Source organism: Rhinolophus sinicus, linkage group LG17, assembly GCF_036562045.2.
Source record: "Rhinolophus sinicus isolate RSC01 linkage group LG17, ASM3656204v1, whole genome shotgun sequence".
Lineage (NCBI taxonomy): Eukaryota > Metazoa > Chordata > Mammalia > Chiroptera > Rhinolophidae > Rhinolophus > Rhinolophus sinicus.
In genome coordinates, this window is record NC_133766.1 from 9,114,806 (window position 1) to 9,141,075 (window position 26,270).

The 26,270-nt window shown below is 38.1% G+C and overlaps 1 protein-coding gene across 13 annotated transcripts in view; it reads left to right on the plus strand.

The window, feature by feature from the left end:
• RASAL2 (RAS protein activator like 2) overlaps window positions 1-26,270 on the plus strand; it is a 263,139-nt gene that overhangs the window by 196,094 nt on the left and 40,775 nt on the right. For 11 of the 13 annotated variants that reach the window (XM_019729474.2, XM_019729562.2, XM_074322349.1 and 8 more), the window contains one exon: window positions 15,831-15,940. The exons of the other annotated variants lie outside the window; for them this stretch is intronic. In XM_019729474.2, the coding sequence (XP_019585033.1) occupies window positions 15,831-15,940 (110 nt within the window). The remainder of the gene's footprint in view (window positions 1-15,830; window positions 15,941-26,270) is intronic. 13 annotated transcript variants of the gene reach the window in all.

Consider the following 26,270-nt stretch of genomic DNA (forward strand, 5'->3'; position numbering starts at 1 on the left):
TAATAAGTGTTGGCAAGGATATGGAAAAATTAGATCCCTAACGTGTTGCTGGAGGGAATGTAAAATGATGCAAACACTTTAGAAAACAGACTGACAGCTCCTCAAAAGGTTAAACGTAGAGTTACCACATGATACAGCATACAAATAAAATAAAAAACACGTATTCACACAAAATCCTGTACATGACTATTCATAGCAGCATTATTTGTGATAGCTAAGAAGTAGACACAACCCAAATGTCCATTGGATGAAGGACGGACATATAAAATGTGGTCTGTCCATATAGTGGAGTATTATTCCACCTTAAAAAGAGTGAAGTATTGATACATTGCTAAAACATGGATGAACCTCGAAAACATTATGCTAAATGAATGAAGCCAGACACAACAGGCCTCATATTGTATGATTTTATTTATATGAAATGTCCAGAATAGGCAAATCCATAGAGAAAGAAAGTAGATTGATGGTTACCAGAGGTTGAGGGGGTTGTGACTGCTAATAGGTAGAGTATATTTTGGGAATGATGAAAATGTTCTGGCATTAGGCTGTGGTGACCGTTGTACAACCTTTTGAATATTCAACAACCACTAAATTGTATACTTGAAAAGGGAGAATTTGATGGTATGTGAACTATATGTTAAAGCTATTTAAAAGAAAACTTGGGGAAAAAAGAAGATGTCTGAATACTTCTTATTATTGATTGCAAATTGAAATCGTATTTTGGATATATTGGGTTAAATAAAATATATTTGATGAGGGAAAACTATAACAAAATGCATTTCATTATATATTGGCTGCTTATTTACTATCGTTTTATTTTAGATGCTCATTACTGACACTTTGCGTATTTGTATTTTTACGCAAACTACCATAATTTTGCCTGTTAATAAGGAACATAGTTCCATACATGTTTATTCAAACATATAGCCATAGGAAGCATGACATGTGGTTTTAAAAGAAAAAAGCAAATTATGACAGTTATATATATGGAAGATTTTTTAATTTTTGCGAGTTTTCCCACCCGAAGAGTTATTCCTATCTTACATAGTATACTTTATAATCTCTTTCATAAGTTCATGTCTATTAAATAAACTGCTTGACCTTTTTCATTTTGTATATAGTCCACCTCTGCCTCAGTATTCTTGTAAGATGTTTTATATGCGGGCTGATTTAATGGGATAATGCTGAGATTTTCATATTAGAAAGATCTTTTTATTATTGAATAGCAATGAAATTAATGACCAACACATCAGAAAATAGAGAGCAATGTTGTTCTGGAGAATCTCCTTATAAACAGTCCTCTCTATTCTATTAACACTTAGTTCTGATGTCCCATAGTAATTTATATTCAGCTCGCCCCAAACTGTATTCACTTACGTTTTTCCCACAGACTGTTTTCCCCCTGAACTTATAACTTGATAATACTACAGATTTCTTCAGTGCCCAGAGCCAAAAACCTAAGAGCCATCATATTTTATTCTCTTTCCTCCCAAATTCAGTCATCAGCTCTTCTTTGCCTCGCTTCAGATTCATCCATTCGCTCTTTCCCAGCCCCGCTGCCACTTACTAACTTGAATCATCAGTGCCTGTTAGTCTTCCCCTGAACCAGTACCAGGCCTGGCTTCATGAGCATGAGACCAGTGCCGGGAGTGTAATACTCCGGTAGCCACCTCAGAATTCTCAATGACTCATCTTTGGATTTGTGTTTTTTCAGTGAAGTCCAACGGAACAATTAACATGTTCACAAACTTGGAGCCAAGGCACGGCCCCACCTCCTGCTGCCTCCCTGGGGTGGATTCTACACTAGCCCCATCCCTTCCCCTGGGACCCCAGCCAGCCTCCACCCTCTGCCTCACCCAGCCACAGCTGTCACTCTCCGACCCTGACAAGGACCAGTGCTCAGGCATAAGAAAGATGGGGGGCAGGCTGTGCAACCTGTGGAGTCTCAGAGAAGGGCTTGGCAGGGCCATCCTTGCCTCTGCCTGTCAGCTTCACTGGTATCTGGCAGGTGACCAGAGGCCACAGCTCAGTTCGGGCAAGCCTCTTGCCTATCCCCAATCTAGGTACCCGGTGAGTTGCAGTGACAGCCGTGGAAAGGGAAGAAGCCTGGCTTAACTTCCCTGCCCGAGGCCAAGGCATGGCACATGGATTTGGTGGCTGGGGAGGAGCGACCTGGCAGCCAGTGGGCCACCCACATAGTGAGTCACAGGCTGGGGCCCAAGTATGAAGGTCTGTACTTGCCCTGGTGCCTGAGGGACCATGACATTAAATAGCAAATTAAAAATACCATGGCAGGTGGAGAGAGAGACTGCTGAAGAAAGGAAAAGTTTTCTGTTTTAGTATCTTTAGTGGCACTGTTTTCCTGCCTTTTGCACAAGGGCCTTGCATTTTGCACTGAGACTCTCCAAATAGGTCGCTGGCCCCATCTAGTACTTTAGTAGGGACTTGAACTCATCCCCTGGCCTCCAGTTCCTCCCTCACCCTTACCCTTCACGCTGCGGCCAGAGTGGTCTCTGTAAACCCTGGACCTGATCATCACTTGACTCGCCCTTGCTGAAGGTATTTCAGTAGCTCTCTGTGGTCCCACGCCCACGGACAGCACCAGGTTTTGTCCCGCTGTATTTGCCTTGCACACAGGGTTCTTTCTGTTCTCCTCTTTCTCTCCCTTCCTCCTTCCCCTCATTTGAATGTCTTTAGACCAAGCTTCCTTTGCCTTCAAAAAGCATCAGTCAACTGCTGAAAGCTTTTGAGTGTAACTCATGTTTTACAGGATGATAAAAACCAAAGTTAACTTGATACAGAAAGTCTTTCATTGTCTGGTCCAGTCTCATTTCCTAATACCCAGTAGCGTCCTCCCCACCAGCTCTCTAAGACTCCCAACTTAGAGTTCTCCAAACAAGTTTTCTCAGGTATCTTTGCACATTTCTGCCTAGAAAGACAACCTTCTGTGCTTCCTAAATTAATTCTCATCCTTTAAAACTCAGCTCCAGTGTTTCCCTACCTCTTGTAGGCAACGTTAGCCTTGACCTTCTTTGTCCTTCCACAGGAGTGTGCATTTATCCATCATTGTACTAACATTATTGTATTGTAGGCTCATTATTTATATAGGTGCCTTCCCTGGCCTGTGATATTCTAGCTGGTGGGCTCTAGAATGGGATATATGCACCTGAGAGGGTACACAGCACAATCCGTTTGTATTGCAGAAAGAAAATAATAAATGTTTGATTTTTTAAAAGTTCACTCTTTTAAAAATTTTGTTTTTGAATGTTTTGTAATTATACATCAGAACATTCTTATATTTTATAGGTGAACAATTTTAGGAATGCACAGCATCCATATTTTACTCATTTGATACATGGTCAAGACAATTTAGGAACCACACTTCTAGAAGATCAGAACTGACCATTTCTTTTTTCTAATGTGTTTATGAAAACTCACTTAATATGTAGGTGGCACTCGTGATTACCCAGGTACGTACATCGAAAGACTTGAGCCTCGTAGGCTGTAGCATCTTCATCATTCGTTGATTGTTTTAAGTTAATCAACATTGGTACTATTTTTGCAAAGGGTCTACATTAATCTGTTAAGTAAAATAGAATGAAGGGTGGACAGTGTAAAGAAATAATTTTTCTCCTGTGGAAATCCTGAGAGATTAACGATAGGGTGACTCATGAGAACTATCTTAGTTTGCTTCTCACTAATGAATAATTGGATGTGCGGGAATGGATGTGGTCAGCCTCTCGAGGCTTTATAAGTTAAATGAAAAAAACACAGTACGAGTACATCCGGTAAAAGCGAAGGTCAAAACTTGATATCTGTCCTGAGCTACCTGGACTCATCTGTTACTCAGTGAGACCACTGTCCCTCAGGAGCACGTCCCCATTCAGATGAGCTGCCTGCAGGTGAAAAGGGCTCTGCACTCTTCTGACCACATCATTAGGGCCTGTGTGTCACCTGTCCTTTGAGTTCTGCCAGAGTATCAGGAGAAGGATTTCATATTTTAGCATTTAAGAATTTGTACCTAGAAATGGCAAAGAAGTGGTAAGAACCATATTTTTGAATGTCTGTTCAGCTAGCATGTCACTCGTGTGGCCAAGAGCAAACTGTTTGACCTCCTGGAAGGCCCATGATGCCTTTTATGAAATACTACACAACCACTTTAAGGTCCTCGGGGGTTTGCAGATACAAAGGTACTATATATACTAAGGACCAATTTGTTAGTATTTTTAGGCCTAAATGTATAATGGAATGAAATGTTTACAGGATTAGAAGCAATATAATTAGGAAATAGCCTCTAGAGGTTATTATGCAAGTATGCCTAATAAAATCTTTTTCATGATAGACATTAGTAAAGAATAATGTATATTGTTTTACTTGGTACCGTTCGCTTACCGCCATTTCCATAATGTGGGTTTTAGGTGCATTTTGTTTCACCAGAGGCAGTAAGAATTTTATTTTTTAAAATAAGTAATAGGCGACAAAGCGCACTTCCATCTGTGATGCTGTTATTCTTAGAGTCCTAAAAATGAAAGATGGAAAAATTTCAATTAACTTCATCTAGTCCATCTCCCCTGACAATGAAAAAATGTCTTTCGCATTATATTGCCTGATACTTTTTCAGACTTCCACGATAACCTCTGGGAGACTGTCCGCTAGACTGATAAGCCTCACTTTAGGGGAATATTCTCTTTCTTAGTTTTGACCAATCATTGCTCATTCTTTTATCCCTTAAAACCACCTCCCTTAATATTTACACTCCGTGAATTTGAGTAAGATCAGCAGTCTCCACTAGTCATAAGAAAACCAGCATACACCTCATCAGTAGGAACTGAGTGGCCTACAGAAGTGACTACTCCAGATACTAAACTCTCCCTCTTTAAAACACCAAATTTGATTTTATCCTAATAATTTTGATGTGTTCCCCCTCCGATTTATCAGCTATTTACCCTACCTTCTAGAGTGAATTGGACTTTTCTTAATAATTCAAGTTAATCATTATCAGCATTCCACAAATATATGTTAAGTAGTCCAATATGTGCTAAGCATTGAAGAAATACAGAGATAAGGTCTCTAATGTTTGCCTTCAGGAGTGAAGGTTCAGTAAGGGATAAAGCAGGAATAGAACTAATTATTGGTCAAGACAAAGGAAAACAGTAGTATAAACAAAAGGCTTTGGGTAATCAGAAGTTAGAGGCTAACTCCTATTATAGAAATCAAAAATGGCTTCTGAGGAGTTAGTATTCGAAACAAATAGTGTAGGGGCAACTGAGTAGCCGCTTGGAATAAAAGACACAATTGGATGTGTATATCACATTTTAAACAAGAGTAAACTCCAAATGGATTAGGGATCTAAATGTAAAAGATAAATAAATAAACCATACAACTACTAAAAGAAAACTTAGATGAATTCCTCTTTAATCTTAATGTAGGAAAAAACTTTCTGTAATAGTTACTGAAAAGCCAGAGGCAAAATGTTTTTTAAAGATTGTGTGGCAGAAAACATCATAACAAAGTAAAAACACAACTGGCTGACTGGGAGAAAATATTCAAAACATATAAATAAAGAACTATTAAAAATTGAGGAACAAATGACCAAAAGCCCAATAGAAAAATTGAGAAAAAAAAAAGGTAATAGGTAGGGGCTGGCCCAGTGGCTCAGGCGGTTAGAGCTCCATGCTCCAAATTCTGAAGGCTGTGGGCTCTCAACCACAAGGTTGCCGGTTTGATTCCTCGACTCCCACAAGGGATGGTGGGTATCGCCCCCTGCAACTAAAATTGAACATGGCACCTTGAGCTGAGCTGCCGCTGAGCTCCCGGATGGCTCGGTTGGAGCATGGGCTCTCAACCACAAGGCTGCCGGTTCGACTCCCGCAAGGGATGGAGGGCTGTGGCCCCTGCAACTAGCAACGACAACTGGACCTGGAGCTGAGCTGTGCCCTCCACAACTAAGACTGAAAGGACAACAACTTGAAGCTAAACGGAACCCTCCACAACTAAGATTGAAAGGACAACAACTTGACTTGAAAAAAGTCCTGGAAGTACACACTGTTCCCCAATAAAGTCCTGTTCCCCTTCCCCAATAAAATCTTTAAAAAAAAAAAAGATAATAGGTTGCTCTCAAAAACTATAAAATTGTCTTGAACATATAAAAACACTCAAAACAACACTTATAATCAGAGAAATGCAAATTAAAAGAGTACAGACATACTGTTTCACCTTTTAGGCTAGCAAAATCTATAAAGTATGACAACAAATTCAGTTGGCGAGTCTATGGGAAACTGGCACTCATACATTGCTGATCAGAATTCAAACTGGTACTACACCTCTTGATTCTGGCAAAGCCATATATACACTATCATTTCGACCCAGCAATCCCACTTCTAGCAGTCTACCCTGAAGATATGCTTCCATCAGTATGAAAAGACATGCACAAGGTAGTCCTTGCAGCATTATTTGTGATTGCAAAGACTGGCAACAACCTAAATGCCCACTCATAAGAAACTATGTGTGGAAGGTCAAAAAATGCCTGTATAGATGTTGATGTGAACAAAACTGACTCCATCTTTGTATCCCTGCTTTTGTGTTTCTGGTGCTGAGATCTCTGACCTAACGACCCTCAGCCAGCACCAAAGCCTCATAGTTAGTGATTAGCTGTGTCCTATAAGCTTATACAAGATAACCACAAAAATTCCTGTCAGTGAATGTCCAGGATGGCATAGCAACCAAGGTAAATACCAAACTAGGTGTTGGTGTCAATTCTAAGCCATTATTCATCCTAAGACCACTAGGAGGTATGGTTCCTGGCCCATACTGCATTCTTTGTCCTATTGTCTTGTCAATCATTAGTAGTTCAGCTATGCTATAAAATATGTACTGTAACCACTGTTTAGTAGTGAAGAATAATCTATACAGAGTGCTGGGTCACCGCTCCGACCAAATCTTCCTGTACATAAATTGCCCTACAATAAATTCTGTTATAATTAATGGAGTTGGCTGCATCGTTCTTGGTCAGTGGTCACTATAGCTTTGCTCCACCTTCAGACAGTGCCCCAAGATTCCACATCCTAATACACAGAATCTGTGAATACGTTTCCTTACAAGGCAAGAGACTTTTGCAGATGTGATTAAGGCTAAAAATCTTGAGGTAGGAAGAGTACCCTAGATTATCCAAGTGTGTCCGATCTTATCACATGAAGCCTTGAAAACTGAGAACCTTTCAGAGAGAGGCAACATTGCTGGCTTTGAAGATGGAGGACAGGAACCACGAGCCAAGGAATGTGAGTGGGCTTTAGAGGCTGGAGAAGGCAAGGAGCAGATTCTTCCCTAGAGCCTTCAGAAAGGAGTGCAGCCCTGCTGACACCTTGATTTTAGCCAGCTGAGACCTGAACTGGACTTCTGACTTACGGAACTAGGAGACAATAAATTTGTACTTTTTAAGCCACCGTGTTTGTGGTAATTTGTTACAGCAGCAATAGGAAACTAATACAGTGGGAAAACGTGAAATTATAAATTAGATCTGTAATTTCAGTCAGTGTGGCACCTATGTTAATTTCCTAGTTTTCATGATTATAGTAAAGTTTTATTTAAGATGTTAACATTAGAGAAAACTGGGCAAAGGAAATCTCTTTACTGTTTTTTCCAAATTTTCTGTAAATCTAAAATTATTTCAAATATAAAGGGGAAAAAAATCAGAAATTCCTTCCCTTTTCAAGATCTCTCCCCAACTCCACCTCATGAACATCCTCTTAACAGGCTTACTGCTACTTGTAAATTTCCAGAACAGGTTTTAACTCAGTGGTTCCCAAACCGTATGCTCATGTAAAGACTTGTTTACAATTTTTTTTAAACCAGAGTTAGTCTTAACAGACCCAAACTGGAAATAATGCAAACGTCTATCAGTTGGTAAATGGATAAACAAATTTTGGTAATATCTATACAGTAGAACAAGAAGGAACAGAAAAGTGACACACACACTAACATGGATAAATTTCAAAAACAGGATACGCTAAGTGAAAGAAGACTCCTACTGCATAATTCCATTTATGTAACATTCTGGAAAAAATAAAACTATAGGGACAAATCAGATTAGTGGTTTTTAGGGGTCGAGGGAGGGAGAAAGGAATTAACTGTTAAGATGTGTATAACTTTGGGGCAGTAGTAATGTTCTATGTCTCGGATGTGGGTGGTAGTATACATTTGTCAAACTCATCAAGCTCTGCACCTAAAAATAGTAAATTTTGCCTTTTGTACATTATACCTCCATAAACCTAATGTTTTAAAAGAAAACATACATTTAAAACAAAATCTATAGAAGTTGAAAGTAAAAGATTTGAAAAAATTTAACAGGAAGGTAATAATCAAAAGAAACCTGACATAACAGTGTTCTATCAAATGAAAATGAATCTCTAAGACAAAGAATATTAGGGATCGAGAGGTGCTAAATACCTTCCATTTGACCCCCTAGCAAATCTTAACATATCAATATATTATTATGTGTTATATATTCTAACATATGTTTTACGTTTATATTTTAATATAATCTAATAACATCCATGTGTTAACATTGGTTAGATCTGATTAAAGGGTATGTGTTTAATATGTTGATTTCTATGCTTTTGTATGTTGAAAAGTTTCATTATAAAAGTTTTACTTTGCTTAATAAAAGAAAATCATTGGATGCTGGTCAAAAATGCAAATGACTGTGCTCCACGCCCAAGGGTTATGATTGATCAGCGCTGAACTAGAAAAACAGTTATAATTTATGACAGAACATTTTTTCCCCCTTTGATGCTTGAATTTGTAAAAAACAAAACAAAAACAAAAATAAACACCTAACCAAAATCCCCAAAATCTCCACTAAGGGAGAAATTCCCCACATTGAAACTGCTTGTTAACCATAAAGCACTGTGCGTCCGTTGTTGTTTTATTCTTGTTACCTAGAGTTCCCCTTCCTGTTTGGATTTCCAATAACTGGAAGATAAATAAAGCAAATAAAATAAGATGACTGGAAAATGGAGTTTAGCATTTTCAGTTACCTTTCCTTTTCCTTTTTCTTTGTTAATTTAAGTCAACATTTATTGAACATCTACAAGCTCCTAAGTTATATTAAGAGCAAGGAAGGGAATAATTTATGTATGACATAGTCCTTATTCTCGGGTAATTACAATTCATAATAATATGAACTGATAAAATGTGCAAAATACACAGAGATTAATTTATTCATTGAACTACAACTTAAAAAGCAAGAATGAAAACAATCCTCACCTGAGTCCTTTCTAGTTGACAAGGTGCCATTTCCTTAGTGTGAGACATGCAACATTCTAAGGAACTGCCATTGAAATTACTTAATCGCCTAGAATCGCTTGATTCCTTGTGTGGTCCCCGATACGAAAAAGTCTCTGACAAGATCAAAGCCGAGTTCTGTCGCACATCAGTGGTGTTCCTGTGAAAGGTGGTGATGACATGTTTCTCTGCCTCCACCTCGCCATGTCCTAAGGGAGCAGCAGCAACGCTAGGACACCACTGAGGCTTCGGAGCGTGGTTGCGTAGCAGCAGTTTTATTTCAGATACCAGCTATGCCCTGATAGCCCAGTTCCGTCTTCAGGGGTTACTTCAATTTGCAGGTGGTGACCGGCTTTCATCGTTATCTTCACATTTACCAAGCTCCAGAGAAAGCCAACGACTTCAGCTCTTTCTTTCACTGGCAGTTGCTAATTTTAAGCCTTATTTTGACAGAAAATAGTGAGTACCGGCTAATTAAAGTAAGTCATTTTAGTTGTATCAATTGCTGCAACAATGTAGTTGTTTAAGATGATGAGCTTTTTACTATTTTTTAAAAATTGTACATGGTAGCCCCAGCATGTCAAAGGAGAATTGGAGGAGGTAGGATTTGTTTTCAGGGTTTTATTAGTATTCTTTCAGATTAGGTTGGCGTCAATTAGGAGGATGAAATCCGTTCATTTGTAGTCTTTTGTTTCCATTTATGCTCTTGGATTTCTAGAGTATGCCTGTAGGACCACCATTTACCCTTCACACTGACATAAGACACAGACACTATAACTTCCTGTGAGAGAGAGGAAGCATCTTCCAGTTGGTATCCATCTAGTTTAAAACTTTATATTTGGACCACTGATTCAGTGACCCAGTTACAGTTACATAGAATCAGTTACATAGAAAAACAATTTCAATCGAGTTGCAACTTGACTTTAGTTTAATGATATAGTAGGAGTCCTAGAGACAAATTTTGCTACGTACGTTGTTCCACTAGTGGTTTTTTGTTTTCTTTTCTTCCCTCATGTTTTTGAATTGTCATACTGCATTTCTTACCTCTTTGTGGTATATCATTCTATAATACATGTGTAGAAATTAAGTAGAGCACACATTATACTATAGTGCGTAGAGTATATAAAGAGGAATTAGGATGTGGAGAGTTAGTATAGTGTAGTGGTTATGAAACAAGGGTTCCAGAGTCAGGCTGCCAGGGCTTGAAATTCTGCTCTGCCACTTAGCAGCTGTGTGACCTGGGGAAAGTCAGAGGCCGTCTGTGATCTTCTGGCGATAAAGAAAGTGCTGTTCGTGGATTGCATGTTCTTGCTCCAAACCATATTAAATCAGTACACATTTCTATTTTCAGAGCTAAAAGTATGTTTCTCCCAAAAGCAAATGCTTATTTGTGACTGCTTTGAATCGGCTTGTCTTTCCTTGTTGATTTCCTTAGAAATCCAAGTAAAAGGTGAGGTCCTTGCAGTGGCCTACAGGAAGGGTCTGCACCCCCCACCCCACTGCTGGGATCAGAGCCACCTGCTACTCTCTGACCTCATGTCCCACAAGCCTTCCCACTGCCTTCTCCAGTCCAGCCACACTGACTTCTCGGCTCTGTCTGAACATACTGGGCCTGCTTCTGCCTTAAAGCCTTTGCCCAGCCTACTCCTTCCTGTTGCCTGGAATGCTTTTCCCTTCTGGTATCTGCAGGCTGACTCACTTCCTTCAAGCCTCTACTCAGTGTCATCTTTCTCCATAAGGGCTACCATGACCACTTGATGTTCCCAACCCGAGGCTCTATTGTTCTCTAGTGCTTGTCTTTTACTAATTCACTGTGTTCTCTGTGTATTGTCTGTCTTGTTCCACTAGTATATAAGCATGTCTCAAGTTCCTTGAGTACCTGGTAAATAATAGATGCTCAGTAAATATATGAATGAATGAAATTTTAAGTACTAGCACTATCCTGGGTTGAAATCCTAACTCCTCGTTAAGAGCATTACCTAAAGCAAGTTCCTGAATACTTGCATTGTGGAATCCTCACGTTGATTAAATGGTATTACATATTGGAAAGCACCTGGCCAGTGCTTTCTACCCAGGAAGCCTTCAGTATATTCGTTCAGTCAACAGGTGTTTATGGAATGCGTCCGATGTGCCAGGTATCACTGTAGGCCCTGGCATACATCACTGAACAAAGCAGCCCCAAATTCCTGCTACTGTGGAACTTATTTCAAGTTTCCTTCCCTTCCTTTTTTTGTAGTAGTTTCTGGGAGGAAAAATCATGATTCCACTTAGCTTATTCAGTAGTCTCTCAGCCTAGTTTCATTTTCAGTGAATGCTTGCAGTTACCCGTTCCATTATTTTATTTTATTTTATTATTTTCTTTAATTTTTTTATTTTGATTTTAATTAAAGTTTATTGGGGTGACAATTGTTAGTAAAGTTACACAAGGAATTGCTCAGAAGGGGGCAGTGGGCACACGGGCTTGCCCTGTACTCTGAGGTTTCCCAGAGGGAGTAATGTTGCTGGAAGGCTCAGCGCACAGTTGGTCTGGGACAAAGGTATAGAAGCCAAGCCTCGCTTGGAGACCATGAATTTTTAGTGGCATCAGTCTGTTCAGCTCTGTGGTCTTTCTGAACAACTGGATCCTGGGACCAGAATTTAAACATTGATCCAGTTTCGATTGCAGATAGCTGATCATTGAGAGAATGGAGGTTGTTGGTGACTGAATAGCTTCAGATGACTGGCCATGAAATCCAGGTTGGACAGAGAAGAAAACAGGGACAGGGAGAAAATGGGGCGGTCAAGAGACTAGAGGTTTCTGCGTCTGTACTGGGAGAAAGAGGTACATGACCAGGAAGAAAAGTCAGAAAGAAGAATGTTACTGTTTAAGACGTCTGAGGTGGAGGTTCTCTGAATGATAAGATTTAGGGTGTGGCTAGGAGTGGATGCTGGAGAGGAGGATAAGGATGATTGGAATCAAGGAATTGTGAAGCTGGGAGATTAGCTGGATCACTACCTGGTTGTTTACTAGTATGGTGTTAAGAGTTAAGAGAGAGAAATATTGCAAGCTAGGGGTTAAAATCTTTAATGAATAAAGGAAAGTAAAAGAGAGATTACTGCATGATAACAGCAAAGAATGATAAAGGATGCTAAATCAAGATGTGAACCTCAAAGGATATGCTTTGCTCCAAACCGTTATTTTAGGGAATAATGGTTTGGATGCTGTCATGGTAAGCTGGGAAAATCCAGAGCCTCTTCCTGACTGCCACCGAATATTGGGAGTCAGGGGAGAGTGAAAAACCTTCTGTCAAACAGGGCTCTAAGCTAAACAGTATTCTCAAGTGGAAACCACGTTTCAGTCATATCAAGAAGACCAAAACAGAATGTTGTGTTCTTCTGTCTCCGTGAAATATCACTGACCACTCTGGGTGGTCTTAAACTTTCCCTTATCTGTATTCTAAAACAACTATAATTTCATGTGTATAGTTATAAGATATTTATTGAGCACTGACTAAGGTTTAGACACTCTGGTAGATATTGAGATACAGCAGTATACCTTCCCTTGAAAGTCTAAGGCCCAATCTGAGCGACAATAATACATTAATAGATGGTAAAACCACCTTTGCAATCTTGGTTTTTGCTGCTTCTAATCATACACCATCCAGACCAAATCTACTTAATATATACCCTGTGTGTTCTTACCTCTGTGCCATTTCTCATGCTGTACTTTATACAACACCCTTGGAACTCGCTACCCTCAGACCCAAATCCTGTCTGCCCTGTTGGATCTAGTATATTCCACTTCTTCTATACAACTTCCCCTTATTTCTCCAGATGATGTGACCTCTTCTTTCTCTGAATCCCTGAAATCATTCCTATGCACCTCTCTAAAATAATACCATGTTTCATCAATTCTAAGATGCACAGTTTTCACTTTTTAACATCTCTGTAGATTACTCTTTTCAGATACATTATGTTATCAACATTCTTAAAAGAATACAGGATGAGGCTATGTGGGAAATATGAACAATTCTGAGTCAAAAAGTAGTTCAGAAAAATGAAGAAGCGTTGGGAATACCTTAACCAATTTATTTTACAAATAATCTTTTTATGCATACACATGTGATATCTGACAAAAACTGCCTGAATAAGCTTTTTTAAAAAACTTCTCCTTTAATACAAAATAAAAAATCTAAGTGATAAAGCATTGTGTTAGTTTAATTGGCAGCCTTTTCCTTAGTGGACATAAAAAAATGGTGTGACTTACAATCAGTAGTGTGCTATATTCAAAGAAATAGGATAGCTAACTTTTATTTTGTGATTAAATATGCCAGGCATTAAGAACATGTGTCATACATATTTATGTTAGTTTTAAATCTCATTAATTAAACTACAAGTTCCTTGAAGGTGGAGTTTGTGTTTGTTTTCATTCCCTTACAATACCTGGTACAGTACTTCATAACAAATAGCCATAAAATAAGTATTGATGAAATCAATGGATTAAATGCCACAAAAAGCAGAGTTGAAAGCCTCTATGAGTGAACATCCACTGGTGCATTCTCCGTCAAATGCTTGACTGTATTTTTGTTAGGAATGTATTTATATATGGTATTCGCTCAGGTCCTTGGGCTGGATCTCAACTTAGGCCAGTGGTTTTTGAACCAACTGTAAATGATCCTAATAGAATTCTATAAACTTAGGTCTGGTTTGCTGACGACATTTCTGAGCAAATGTGACTCATCTTGATTGAATCATAGAAAGTAGTAAATAAAGTCTTTGCCTTGGAGAACAAACGGCAGTGACCTTCCTTAATGATATTAAGATTGTACAGGAGACCAGACAAATGCCTGTCTCTGTGAAACACAGTACTTTAAAAAATCACCTCATATTCTTCCCTCCAATAAATCTCTATACACCTATAAAAAAAAATAGAGCAGACTAGGGAATTATGTCTGGGTAGTACTTTCTAGTTTTTACCCTTATTCTTTGGGCTACAAGAACAACAAGAAATAACATACGCATTTTTCTTTAAGCAGCAATATAGTTCTATTTCTGATTTAAATAAGTTTGTTTCCATTTTTTCCCAATGAAAGGAGCAATGCCTGTGTGTTTACAAAACACTCGGCATAAAAAAGCACTGTAATAGTCCTCTCCACTGTTCACCAAATAGTTCCAGTTCTCTTCTGGATACATGATATGATTGTACATCTTTTACATTAAAATTAAATGTGGTCCTATGACCTTTTTTGTCTAATGAAATGCGAATGTGACGTGAAGCTTTATGAACTAGTACATAATTTGTCACATTTCCTTTATTCTGCTGCAGCAACTACAGAAGCACCCAGACGGAACTTCTCTTAGTCAAAGTCCGTGACTGGGGACAGCATAAAGCCAGGCCCCCATCTCCCTTAGTTGACCTCCTTATAGACGTACAACAGGCTTTATGCCACTAAGACTGTGGGGCTATTAGATAAGCATAACCTAGCTTACCCTGATTAATGCAGTCTTCACCCCCAAACAGTGGGCTTTGATGCTAACTGAAAGAATATAAAAGACTCGACGTGCTGACGTTGCCCAGTATTTCCTTCTCTTCCTTATAGAAGTGTTTACTGGACACAGCTTCTTAGAACATAATGATCATCTCAAGGTGATTAGAGTCGTTTTCCATGCGCCAGAATAGTTTTTGAATTCCCACATTTGCTAAGGCATTTCACAATGTTTCTATAAGATGTCCTTCCCTCTGCCAACAATAGAATTATTTCTTGAAAGCAGTGATCATCTTCATTCATTCTTGCATTTATTCTTTCATTCAACAAACTTTTATTGAAAGCCCATTATTTGCCAGGTGCTAAGAGGAGGAAGATGTTCGAGGAATTCTAGATGGTTCGGTGGCAAATGGCAGGAGACAAGCAGGGGCCAAAAACTATAAAGGACTTTGTTCTTCTGAAGCTTCAATGGTTTCATAAATGATACCTGTTTCATTTTTAAATAGTTTCTATTTAAACTTAACTTTACAAATATCATACCCAAGTTGATATAGACCAAATGTTAATACTTTCGAGACCACCAGCACATTCCTTTGTACTAATTATTCAGCTTTTTTGTTGATTTGTCCAATGCACCAGTACCTCTCAACTCAAGGCCTTTGTACATGGTGTTCTCTTTTCCTTAACTGAGTTCAGGAAATCACTGGATGCTATTTCTGTTGAAATTGCTGGCACCATCTTCACAGAAAGGAGTATATTTTTCTCTATTTCGTTGTTTTTAAAATCTATTATTACAGTTAGAAATTTATCTACCATACCTAGTATAGAAAGTGTTTAAGAAAAGAAATCAAGCGCTATCAAAAAGTTTATCCCAATTTTCACAAAAGAAGAAAAATTTTTCATCACATTACCAGGTGGTTTCAAGCAACTATTATTTACAAATTAAAAAATTAAAAGCTGGAGCCTGTTTCTGATCTGTGTTATAAAAATCTGAATACGGTTGGCAAAGTCAGTGCAGAAGAGTAAGGAGAAAGCAAGGTTCCCTTTTGGTTCTCTCTCCCACCTTCTGCCTTTTCATTCTAGGGGTTCTTCAGCAAGCGCCTGAAAGGCTCCATCAAGAGGACAAAAAGCCAGTCAAAGCTTGACAGGAACACGAGCTTTCGGCTTCCATCCCTTCGCAATACAGATGACAGGTAGGAAGTTAAATTGCTTAAAACAGACAAAGCAGTTTTACAGGGGGTTTCGATAAGGCATTGATCTTCTCCAACTTTGCATCAATGACAGTTGGACTGATCCAATACAAAATTGACCTTTTTGTCTTGCTCATATTGAGGCAAGGTTCAAAATGTTGGCTCAAATACCCAGCCAGTTTAAGAATCTTATAGTATCGGAGAGTGTGTGGATATCTAAGAACTAATTTAAGAATCAGTTGTGCTTTTTCTATAGAACCAAGTTCTGGCGGTCAGAGGTGCATCTTTCTTTTGTAGAATGTCTATGTGAGATGATGATAGCTAACATTTTTTGAGACTGTACTAGATGCTTCAGACACTATGTCTTGTTTAATCTTTACAGTAACCCTATAAGATAAGTATTATTGTTACCACCATTTTATAGATGAAGAATCTGAGGCACAGAGAGGTTGAGTAAAGTTGCCTAAGGTCATACAGCTTAATAAATAGCAAAAAATGGTATTTGAACTCAGGCGATTGGGCTCCAGAGTCCATGCTCTTTGCTGCTACATTGTTCTTTGTGCACTGCATGTGGAATCAGCCATTGGTTTGCAGTGCCATCTGGAAGACACGTATGAAAAGGAAGCCTGGGTTTCAATAGTTAAGACTGCCACCTTGAGTAAACATCAAATACAAAGCTTGCTGAGATAACAACCTTCTAAAATCAGTGAAGGTGTGCTAGGACGGACACATTTTTAATACTTCATGTTTCCATAATTAGTAAATACAATTTAGGAAATGAATAGTACTTTTTGTATCTTGACACATCACCAGTATTTATTGAGTCCTTACTATGTGCCAAGTATTTTTATTTTTTTAATAATTTTTTATTTTTCAATTGCAGTTGATGTATTGTGCCAAGCATTTTTAATGTACTTTCTCATGTATTACAACCCCAGATACTACTATTACTATCCTCATTTTACAGACGAGGAAACTAAGGCCAAAGAGATTGAGAAACTTGCCCAAGGTCACACAAGCTAGTAAGCTTGGATTTGAACTCATGTTTGCCTGTCATATTTGATACTCTTTTTTATACTTGGGGTTTTTTTCTTTCACCAAGTCCATTACTTTCAGTTGCCTAAATGCTAAACACGGAAATATAGATTATAATCTCTGTAATGGCAAATTATAGATTTGCCAGGAAGAATTACTCTCCTTATTTTGTTGATGAAGTACCTTGTCCTCCATACTGAGTTGATAAGAAACTACTGCTTTATCAGCTCTTCTTATCCCTAAAACACATTAGAGGTGCTCTGTGAAACTTGCAAATCTATCCAATTTGCAGTGTAATTGTATTGTGCATTATTTCTTTTATACCTCTTTGTTTTAAAGTCATCATAAAATAATGATCTTTTTTCTTCTGATATCTTTTCCTTAGATTCCTGTTATTCTGCAACTTTTCATCATTGTTAAGAATTCAAAGCAGTTTCTAAATAAGTTTCAATAAAATGGAATGACACATTTTTTCCCCCAGAATATTGGTGTTTAAGAACAAGGATGCATGTTGTGCAGCAACTAAAACACTCCCAATGCAATAGCCAGATTGTTCCGACAGCAGCATCATGTGTAACCGTGGGAGACAAGGAGATAGTTTTTACAGGTGTACTTTGTATTTTAAGCTTGCACTAAATGTGACTCTCTCACTTTCCAAGTCCTCTCTCTCCTATTCCATTTTGCTTCAGGTAGCATAAAGGAATCCTCAGATTCAATTACCAAGAGATTATATGTTCTTAGTCTCTTACATTGCTATTATGTAGTTAGCACATTTTCAGCCTTTTCCAAGGACCGAAATTCATTATATGCACCTTCCATGCTGTTCTGCTTCAATCAATAGCAGTATTTTTCTGTCTTGAATACAGCATAATAAAAAGGCGCTAGTAAATCCCAGATATTAGACAACCCTTTTTTATTTTTAGAATCCGTCTGAATCATAGAGGTTTCCTATACAAAAAATTTTCAAAAACTTTATTCTTCTTGTATAGGGATGTGCTCACTAGAGTTTGAGATGTATTACAATTTTTTTTAAAAATAGGCTCTTTTGCCTTCAGATCATCTGAAGACACCGATAACTAGAGTTAAGGTACAAGATACTAATCAACTCAGTTTTTTGAATTGGTACCCTTATAGGTGTGCCTAAAGATTTTAAAGATCCCTGGTTTTCTTGGGTCATATACATCAAATCCTCAAGTCAGGCCATTTCCTCCAAAATGGTAGGTAGTGTCTAAATCTAAGTAGCCAAAACATTTCTATTCTTATAGAAAATCTATGGAAACGCTAGGTAAACCTAGTAAGCAGCCCTTTTTTCAGGTTTTAAATTGTACAGTAAAATATGCATATGTCTTTGTTTTTGTTTTGTTTTTAAGTTTCAGTACATGAGTACAGCGTAAAAAACTCAAGTCCCTCTTCACCTTTCCTACCTTCCCATATAAATAACTTTAATAACAATTCGTATATTTTTAAACCTCTTTAAAATTCCATACATAAATGCACACATATGTATGTTTTGCTTGTTGTCGTATAAGTGGGATCATATTATACATACTACTTTGTGACTTGCTTTTTAGTATAAATATTTTGGACACCTTTATATGTCAATATATGTAAACTATATCACTCTTTAACAGCTGCCGCCTTAGTATGCTACAGCTATTTGTAACATACAAACTTCACCTCTCTGTTGATTGATATTTAAATTGTTTACCCCTTTTTGGCACAAAATAGAGATATAATGAGCATTGTGGAACATGAACCTTTTTGTCCCTATGTGATTGGGTCACATTTCTGAAGTAGAACTACTAGCTATGAAGTATGCACTTATCAAAATGTCCTTCATAAAAGCTGTACTAATTTCCATTTCTGCCAACAAATTAAGATTACTTTTATTTTTCGAACAACCATTTACATTTTATCAATATAATGGATGAATAATAATAATAAACACTTACACAGTATATACTATGTGCCAGACACTGTTCTAAGCATTTCACGTAAACTAACTCATTTAATCTTCTCAACAACCCTATAGGGTATTTGCTCTTATGACCTCATTTTGAAGATGAGAAAACTAAAACAGAGAAATTAGTAAAAATTGAGCAATGTCACACAGCTTAGAAAATGGCGGAACTATGGTTCCAATCCAAGAAGTCTGGCTCTGAAGCTTAGATTCTTAGCCTTTATGCTATATTGCCTCTCGGGGCGGGGGGGAAAAGGCGGGGGGAAGAGGGATTCTTTTGTTTTAATTTGTAGTTCTCTAATGTCCAGTAAGCTTAACCTTTTTCTCACATGTTTTCTTCTTCTATGACTTGCCTATTCAATCTTTTGCCCCTTTGTCTATTAAGCTTTTTGTCCTTTTTCTTATGATTTGGAGGAATGCCTTATGATTGCAATAAGACCTCACTTACCCGTGTTGATAGGTTCTGCAACTTTAAGCAAAACAATGTATAGCAAAACAGATTTTACCACAGGCTAGTTGATATAAACAAGAATTTAAGTTCCTACAGCATCTTGTGGACGTCACAATGACACGATGTTGAGCAAAATGGTGTTACTCGAGGACCTGCTGTATTAGGGACTGTGAGCACTCGTTTGTGGCTAATATTTTCTCCCAACCTCTTTCTCGTATTTTAAAATCATGTCCCTAAGGTGTATAAAAGTTTTAGAATTTCATGTGGTCCAACATGTCATTTCTTTTTCTGTGTGACTTGCCTGGCCAGCCTTGATCAGAACACTGAACTCAGGAAGCCAGGGGTCTGTTTCTCATTAAATTTCTCATCATGATGCTATGCAAATCACTTTATCTCTCCCTTTATCAAGAGAAGGAAATATTCTATCCCGAGGTATCAGAGGATAATGACCTAGTGATCATGTTTTGACTTCTTCAAGGTTTTTGATAACCACAAACCTTATCTGCATGCATAACATTTTAAAAATATAAATTATTCTCATGAAATCTGAGTTCATACTTCAAGGTAGTGAAGAAACAGTTTTAAATGAGTTAGTTTCACCTAAACAAGGTTTACTACATATGATCAGAAAGCTTTTCTGTGTGGATTACCAGAGGATGTTTTAACACACAGGCTTGCCTGATTAAAAGCACGCTAATGGCTCCAGGTTTGTCTAACAAGTGGTCTGCAAGTCATTCTGCTCGAAGGTGCTGATGGAATTTGGTACCCCTGTTGGTTTGGGGGTCAATTTATGATGATTCTTAAACTCCGAATTTCCTTTGTGGAGTTGTGGGACATAGGAATAACAAGTGAATTTTTGCCAAGTAATTAATATTTCTGAAAAAATTAATTTCTTGATCTACAGTAACATATTTAATGTGTGACAGTTGTGTAGAGATCTGAAAGGTGCTACAGGGGAATATAGAGAACTAATGACAACATAGCCCCAAACCTCAAGGAGTCCAGTAAAAGAAATGTCCAGAAGGAAATGGTATTGGTGAGGTGAGATTACTTCCTGTTGGGTGGATCAGGAAAGACCATAGAGGGCAATGGCCTGTGAGTTGAACCTTAAAGAACAGGCATAACTTGAACTTAGAAATAGACACAGGGAGAGAGCTTTCCTCAGAATGGAAATAATGAAAAGCAAAAAGTAGGAAATTACAGACTTTGAAGAGAAGTACTGACTATAGTTCATGGTATGTAAAGGGATGAGGTAGGAAGTAAGATTAGAAAGGTTAAAGTTCCCAGTTTTTAAGTTGATAGGTAAAAACTTTTCCGCTTTTTGTCTTAAAAGTTACTCAATATAAGAAACAAAAATATGAACTCCGTCTTTGATGAAACTAGGAGAAATCTGAATGATAGATTACTTAAAATTAGAGGAAGATCAGATGTAGTTTCCTGCAAGAGGAAATGCTGAAAAGTCTATCACTTAGGATTCAAAACAGCTGCTAATTAACACATACTCAAAATAGTGATGGCTTAAACAAGGTAAAATTAATTTTTCCTCATATAAAAGAAGTCTGAAGGTGGGCAGTCCGGGGCTAAGAGGCCAGGGCTCTTTCTGGGCTTTTTCCTCCACTATCCTTACGATCATCAAGGATCTCTTTACGAACACAGGACAGCTTCTGGCTCCAGCCATAGCATCTAGGTTTTAGGCTTCAGAAAACAGGGACCCATAAAAGGCACCTGTGTTCCAGCTAAGTTATCTCCCTTTAAAGCGATTTCCCTCTAACCCCATCCAGTGACCTCTGTTTATGTCTCATCATCATCTTTATTTACAAGAGGAGCTTGGAAATGTTATACCTGGGTACATTTTTGCCCCCAACAGAAGAATCTGCTGTTGGGAAGAAGGAAAGGTTGGACATGACAAAGACAGCTAGCAGTGTGACATAAGAAGGAGGTGGGTCTCCCCATCCACCCCCAGGACTCAGGAAAGGCTCAGCTTCCCCCCAGCTCAGAAGATCAGCAGCCAGGCTCACATTTATCACATAGCAAATGTGAGAGACTGAACCAGCACAGACAAAAAGGCCTACAGATACTGACAGTTTTGTTCCCCCAGTACCATCCCAGCTGGTAATTCCACTCCTAAGTGTGTTCAAGAGAAATGAAAACACATGTCACCACAGACTCTTGTACATGAATGTTCATAGCATCATTATTCATAAAAGCCAAAAAGTATTGGGGACCCAAATGTCCATCAGCTGATGAATGGGTGAACAATACATGATACATTCATACCATGCAATATTTATTTAGCCATACGAAGGAATGAAGTGGCGTGGATAAGCCTTGAAAACGTTATGCTAAGTGAGTGAAGCCAGTCACAAAAGATGCTATACTGTGATTCCATTTATATGAAATGTCCAGAATAGACAAATCTTTAGAGACAGTAGATTAATGGGAGTACAGGATAGAGCTGATAGATGAGGAATGACTGCTAATGGACAGCAGGTTTCTTTTTTGGAGTGATGGAAATGTTTTAAGCTTAGATTGTGGTAGTAATTCCACACCTCTGAATATACTGAGAGCTGTACACTTTAAATGGGTAGATTTTATAGTATGTGAATTATACGTCAATAAAGATGTTATCTTAGGGGGAGAAAAAAAAACAGCTGGCCAGGAAGTACTCTGCGATGAAGCTCATTAGTCTGGAAGCTCCATTACAGCACACAAAGCTTCCATTGAGCGTTTTAGTGCTTTACTCTTTTTTTTTTTTTTTTTTTTAAAGTGTGTTTTTCCAGGACCCATCAGCTCCAAGTCAAGTAGTTGTTTCAATCTAATTGTGGAGGGCGCAGCTCACAGCAGCCCATGCGGAGATCGAACCAGCAACCTTGTTAAGAGCACCGCGCTCTAATCAACTGAGCTAACTGGCCGCCCCCGATTCAGTGCTTTACTTTTAAATATAAACAGATAACCAAGAATCTCCAGATATTTGAGGAAAGTCTCCAACATGAATGACAGAGACAAAACAAATAATTAGGAGGGAGAAAAAAGAATGCGAAAGAAACAGAGAGAATGGATGGAGCCAAAACCAACTTCAAAGCATAATGAATATTTTCAAAAGATAAGATTGTGCATCTATGAAACAATAGCAAGATGTTATAAGAAAAGGAACATCAGTGAAACAAGAGAGAGAGCTTGGAAATTAAAAATATAAAAGCTAAAGTTAAGTCATTCTCCCAGAAAGTGGAACAGAAAATGAGAAAATAAACCCAGAAGATTCTAGTATAAGAGAACATAGAAAAAATTTGGAGAGGAAATTGTCAAAGAAATAATACAAGAAAATTTCTCAAAACAAGAAAACATAAATGTCCACATTCAAAAGGCCACTGAATTCCCTGAGCAGTGAATGAAAAAAGACCAAAGTCCCCCCCCCACACACACACACATCAATTCACATAATCATGAAATATCAGAACACCAAGCCTTTAAAAATACCTTAAAAGCTTCTAGAAAGAAAAACTAGGTTACATATGAAAGGAGGAGTGGAGGGTTGCATTGAAATTCTCAATGGAAACACTGAAAACCAGAAGTCAATGGAACAATATTTTCAAAATTCTTAGTGGAAGTTATTTTCAACCCAATATTCATTCCATAGACAGGACAGTCCTTGAGTGTCGTGCTGAGGAGTTTGGAGTTTATTGTATAATCAGCGGGGAACCTTTAAACATTTTTGAGCAAGGAAATAACCTAATCAGAATTATGTGTAGATTAATCCAGCAATGGAATTTCAAATGACTTGGTTTGCAGAGACTAAGTTTAAGAGACTAGTTAGCAAAAAGCAATTTGTAAGAAATGATGAAGGATCTAAAGGAGGGTAGTGGCAGTGGAAATGAAGAGGCAGAGACAAGATCGGAAGAACATTTTAGAGGTAAAATCAATAGGATGTCACAAAGTCATCATTGTTCCAAAGCCATCTAATCAGATAAAAGCCAGTAAAGTGATTTCCTAGGATCAATATTGGCAGCGTTTTCACATTAAAGCTATGTCACGTGGGAGGGTGTTGGGACAGAAGACTCTTGATATTTCTGCCTTCCATTCAAATGCACTTTGAAAAGTTTGAAAAACTAGGGAATGCTGAAAAACAGTGGTCCTACTACATTGTCAGGCATTCCGGAATTCTGAATGCCTGTCAGGTTGCCAACTAACCTTACTCTGGAAATGCTGCTTCAATTTACCCAAGTCTTGAAGTAAAGACAAGCACATGTAGTAGAATTTTCTCACCCCCTTCAAATGTCCCTCAAATAAAAACCTTCAGAGTAAAGTCCTCAGTTCTGAGGCTCACTGACAAAGCTTGGTTCTAAAGTAGGCTGCTTGTTTGTTCTTTGTCAGGAGATACCTGTAGCTAAGTGTGGTGATCATTTGTGGGGGGATTTGGGAACAATATACTCAGCTTCTTGAGTTTCTCCTAGTAATTAGAACTAGTCTTTTACCTTTTTATTTGGAATGTATATACTCACAAGTTGTAAAAATAGTACATAGAGTCTTGCAAACCCTTTCCCCAACAGTGATATAACTGTAGTATAATATCAAAACCAGATAATCGACATTGGTACAATGTTATTAACTAGACTACAGACATTTTGCAGGTTTCACCAATTTTTATATGCACTCATTTGTGTATCTTTATAGTTCTATGCAATTTAGTCCTGTGTATACATTTGTGTAACCACCACCATGGTCAACAGAATTGTTCCATTATCAGAAAGAACTTTCTGGGCTACAGTCACACCTTCCTCCCCCACCCATCCCTGTCTCTTAGCAACCACTAATTTGTTTTACATCTCTATAGTTTTGTTATTTCAAGAAAGTTCTATAAATGGAATCAGATAGTATGTAACAATTTACAATTGGATTTTTGTCACCATTTTTGTCGCCAAGTAGAACGTTCTTGAAATCCACCAAGTGGCTGCATCTGTCAGTACTCTGTTCCTTGTAACTGCTGTCTAGTAGTAGCCCCTGGTATGGATGTACCAGGGTGTGTCTAACCACTGAAGGACATCTGGGTTGTTTCCAGTGTTTAGCTGTTAGGAATAAAGCTGTGAGCAGTTGTATACACATGTCTTCCCTTCTCTGGGGTAAATATGTAAGAGTGCAATTGCTAGGTCGTATGGTATGTACATGTGTAGGTTTATAAGAAACTGTCAAACTATTTTCCAGAGTACCTGTACCATTTTACGTTCCCACCAGCAATATTTATGGGGGTTTTCTGTGTCCCAGGAGATTTTCATCTATGTTTTCTTCTAGAAGTTTTATGCTTTTTCACTTTTATGCTTAGGTCTATGATCCATTTATTTAATCTGTGGTTGCTTTAAATAAAAGGTCTTGACTCTGAATTTTTTTGTGTTCAGTCCAAGATAATAGAAACTGCAGACTTGCCCCAGCCAAGCCAGCTACAGGGAGTCTGCCTGCCACGGTGTTCCTTCCATCTCCCTAGAGGTGCAGTGCCTGACATATAATGCACAGCAGGTTATTAGTGGCTGCATAGATAGATAGATAGATGGATTCATACATATATTCATTTATTCAACCAAATTAGAAACTAGCTGGAAAGCAGATAGTTATGAATTTAGGAATGATTAACAAATAAATGTCATTGAACATCGGTTTATTTTTCCTCTTTTATACTGAATTTTCTGGCAGTAATGAGACTAAAAGTCTAACTGAATTCGGAAAAAGAGAAAGAAAAGTTATTAGTCTTTCCACCCATCCATTACCTATCTAGTAAGTATGTTAGTTGAGTTGGTTTTTGAGTATGGTTTGGTTTAGTTCCATGGGGGTTTTAAATTCACTATACTTGTGTTTATATTAAATTGTTTAATAGGCACTAATAGAGTTTATTCCATTTGCAATTTAAGGACACACAAAAAGAGTGTATTACAATATGGTCCAGTTTCTGTAAAGAGATTGTTCCCTAGTGTCTTGTCATTGGAGGCCAGTTGAATTTTCTGCCTTCTAGAACATGCTTTAAAATTTATAATCTTGTCTTCCTTCTGTGTCCATCTTCATTGTATGTATACGTATATATGTACCAAAATAGGCTGAATGTCATTTTTGTCTGTGAAGATAAATTTCCTTTCCAAGAGTTTGTTCATTTTAAGTGACAACTCAGGCTAACAAGTATTCTTTTTTTACCATTAGCAGCTGGTCTCATTAGACCATCCTGTCTAGAGACTGAGAACAGGGAGAAGGAAGATTAGCAGTATATGTTATGTTTCCATAAATAGCTTTTTGTGTGTGAGTGGTTGTCTTTTTTTAATTTTTTTATTTTTTTAGCTAACATAAAAATCAGTGAGTAATATAAGCCCTAGGGACTGGCTTTAACTGCCGCAGGTAAACCAGTGCAGCCAGTGCTGTCAGGATCCTTAGTGAGGACATATTTCTTTTTTTTTTAGCACACAAGTAGGACTCTGGCAAATGAGCTTTAATCTCTCTCTCTCTCTCTCTCTCTCTCTCTCTCTCTCTCTCTCTCCCTCCCTCCCTCCCTCCCACTCCCTCCTTCCCTCCTTCCCTCCCTCCCTCCCTCTTTTCCTTCCCTTTTTAATTCAGGAAGGGAAACCTTTAAAATGATAGTACCAGAAAGGATCTGCTCTTTCAAACAAAAAATGTCAGTTGGCTACCAGCTTGGAAAACTGTTGAAATCAAGGAACAAGTAGCACCACATTTTTCCCAAAGTGAGATCTCACATGCAGTTTTTAACAAACTGATTAGACCCTAAGTAAACTTGCCGGTAGAGATTAGAATACCAAATTTTGTTAATTACTACCTGGGAAGTTTTTTGATGAGGCGCAGTGCCCTGGGAATACATACTGGTGAACACAAGCGTATACTTATGGCTGCACCCAGCA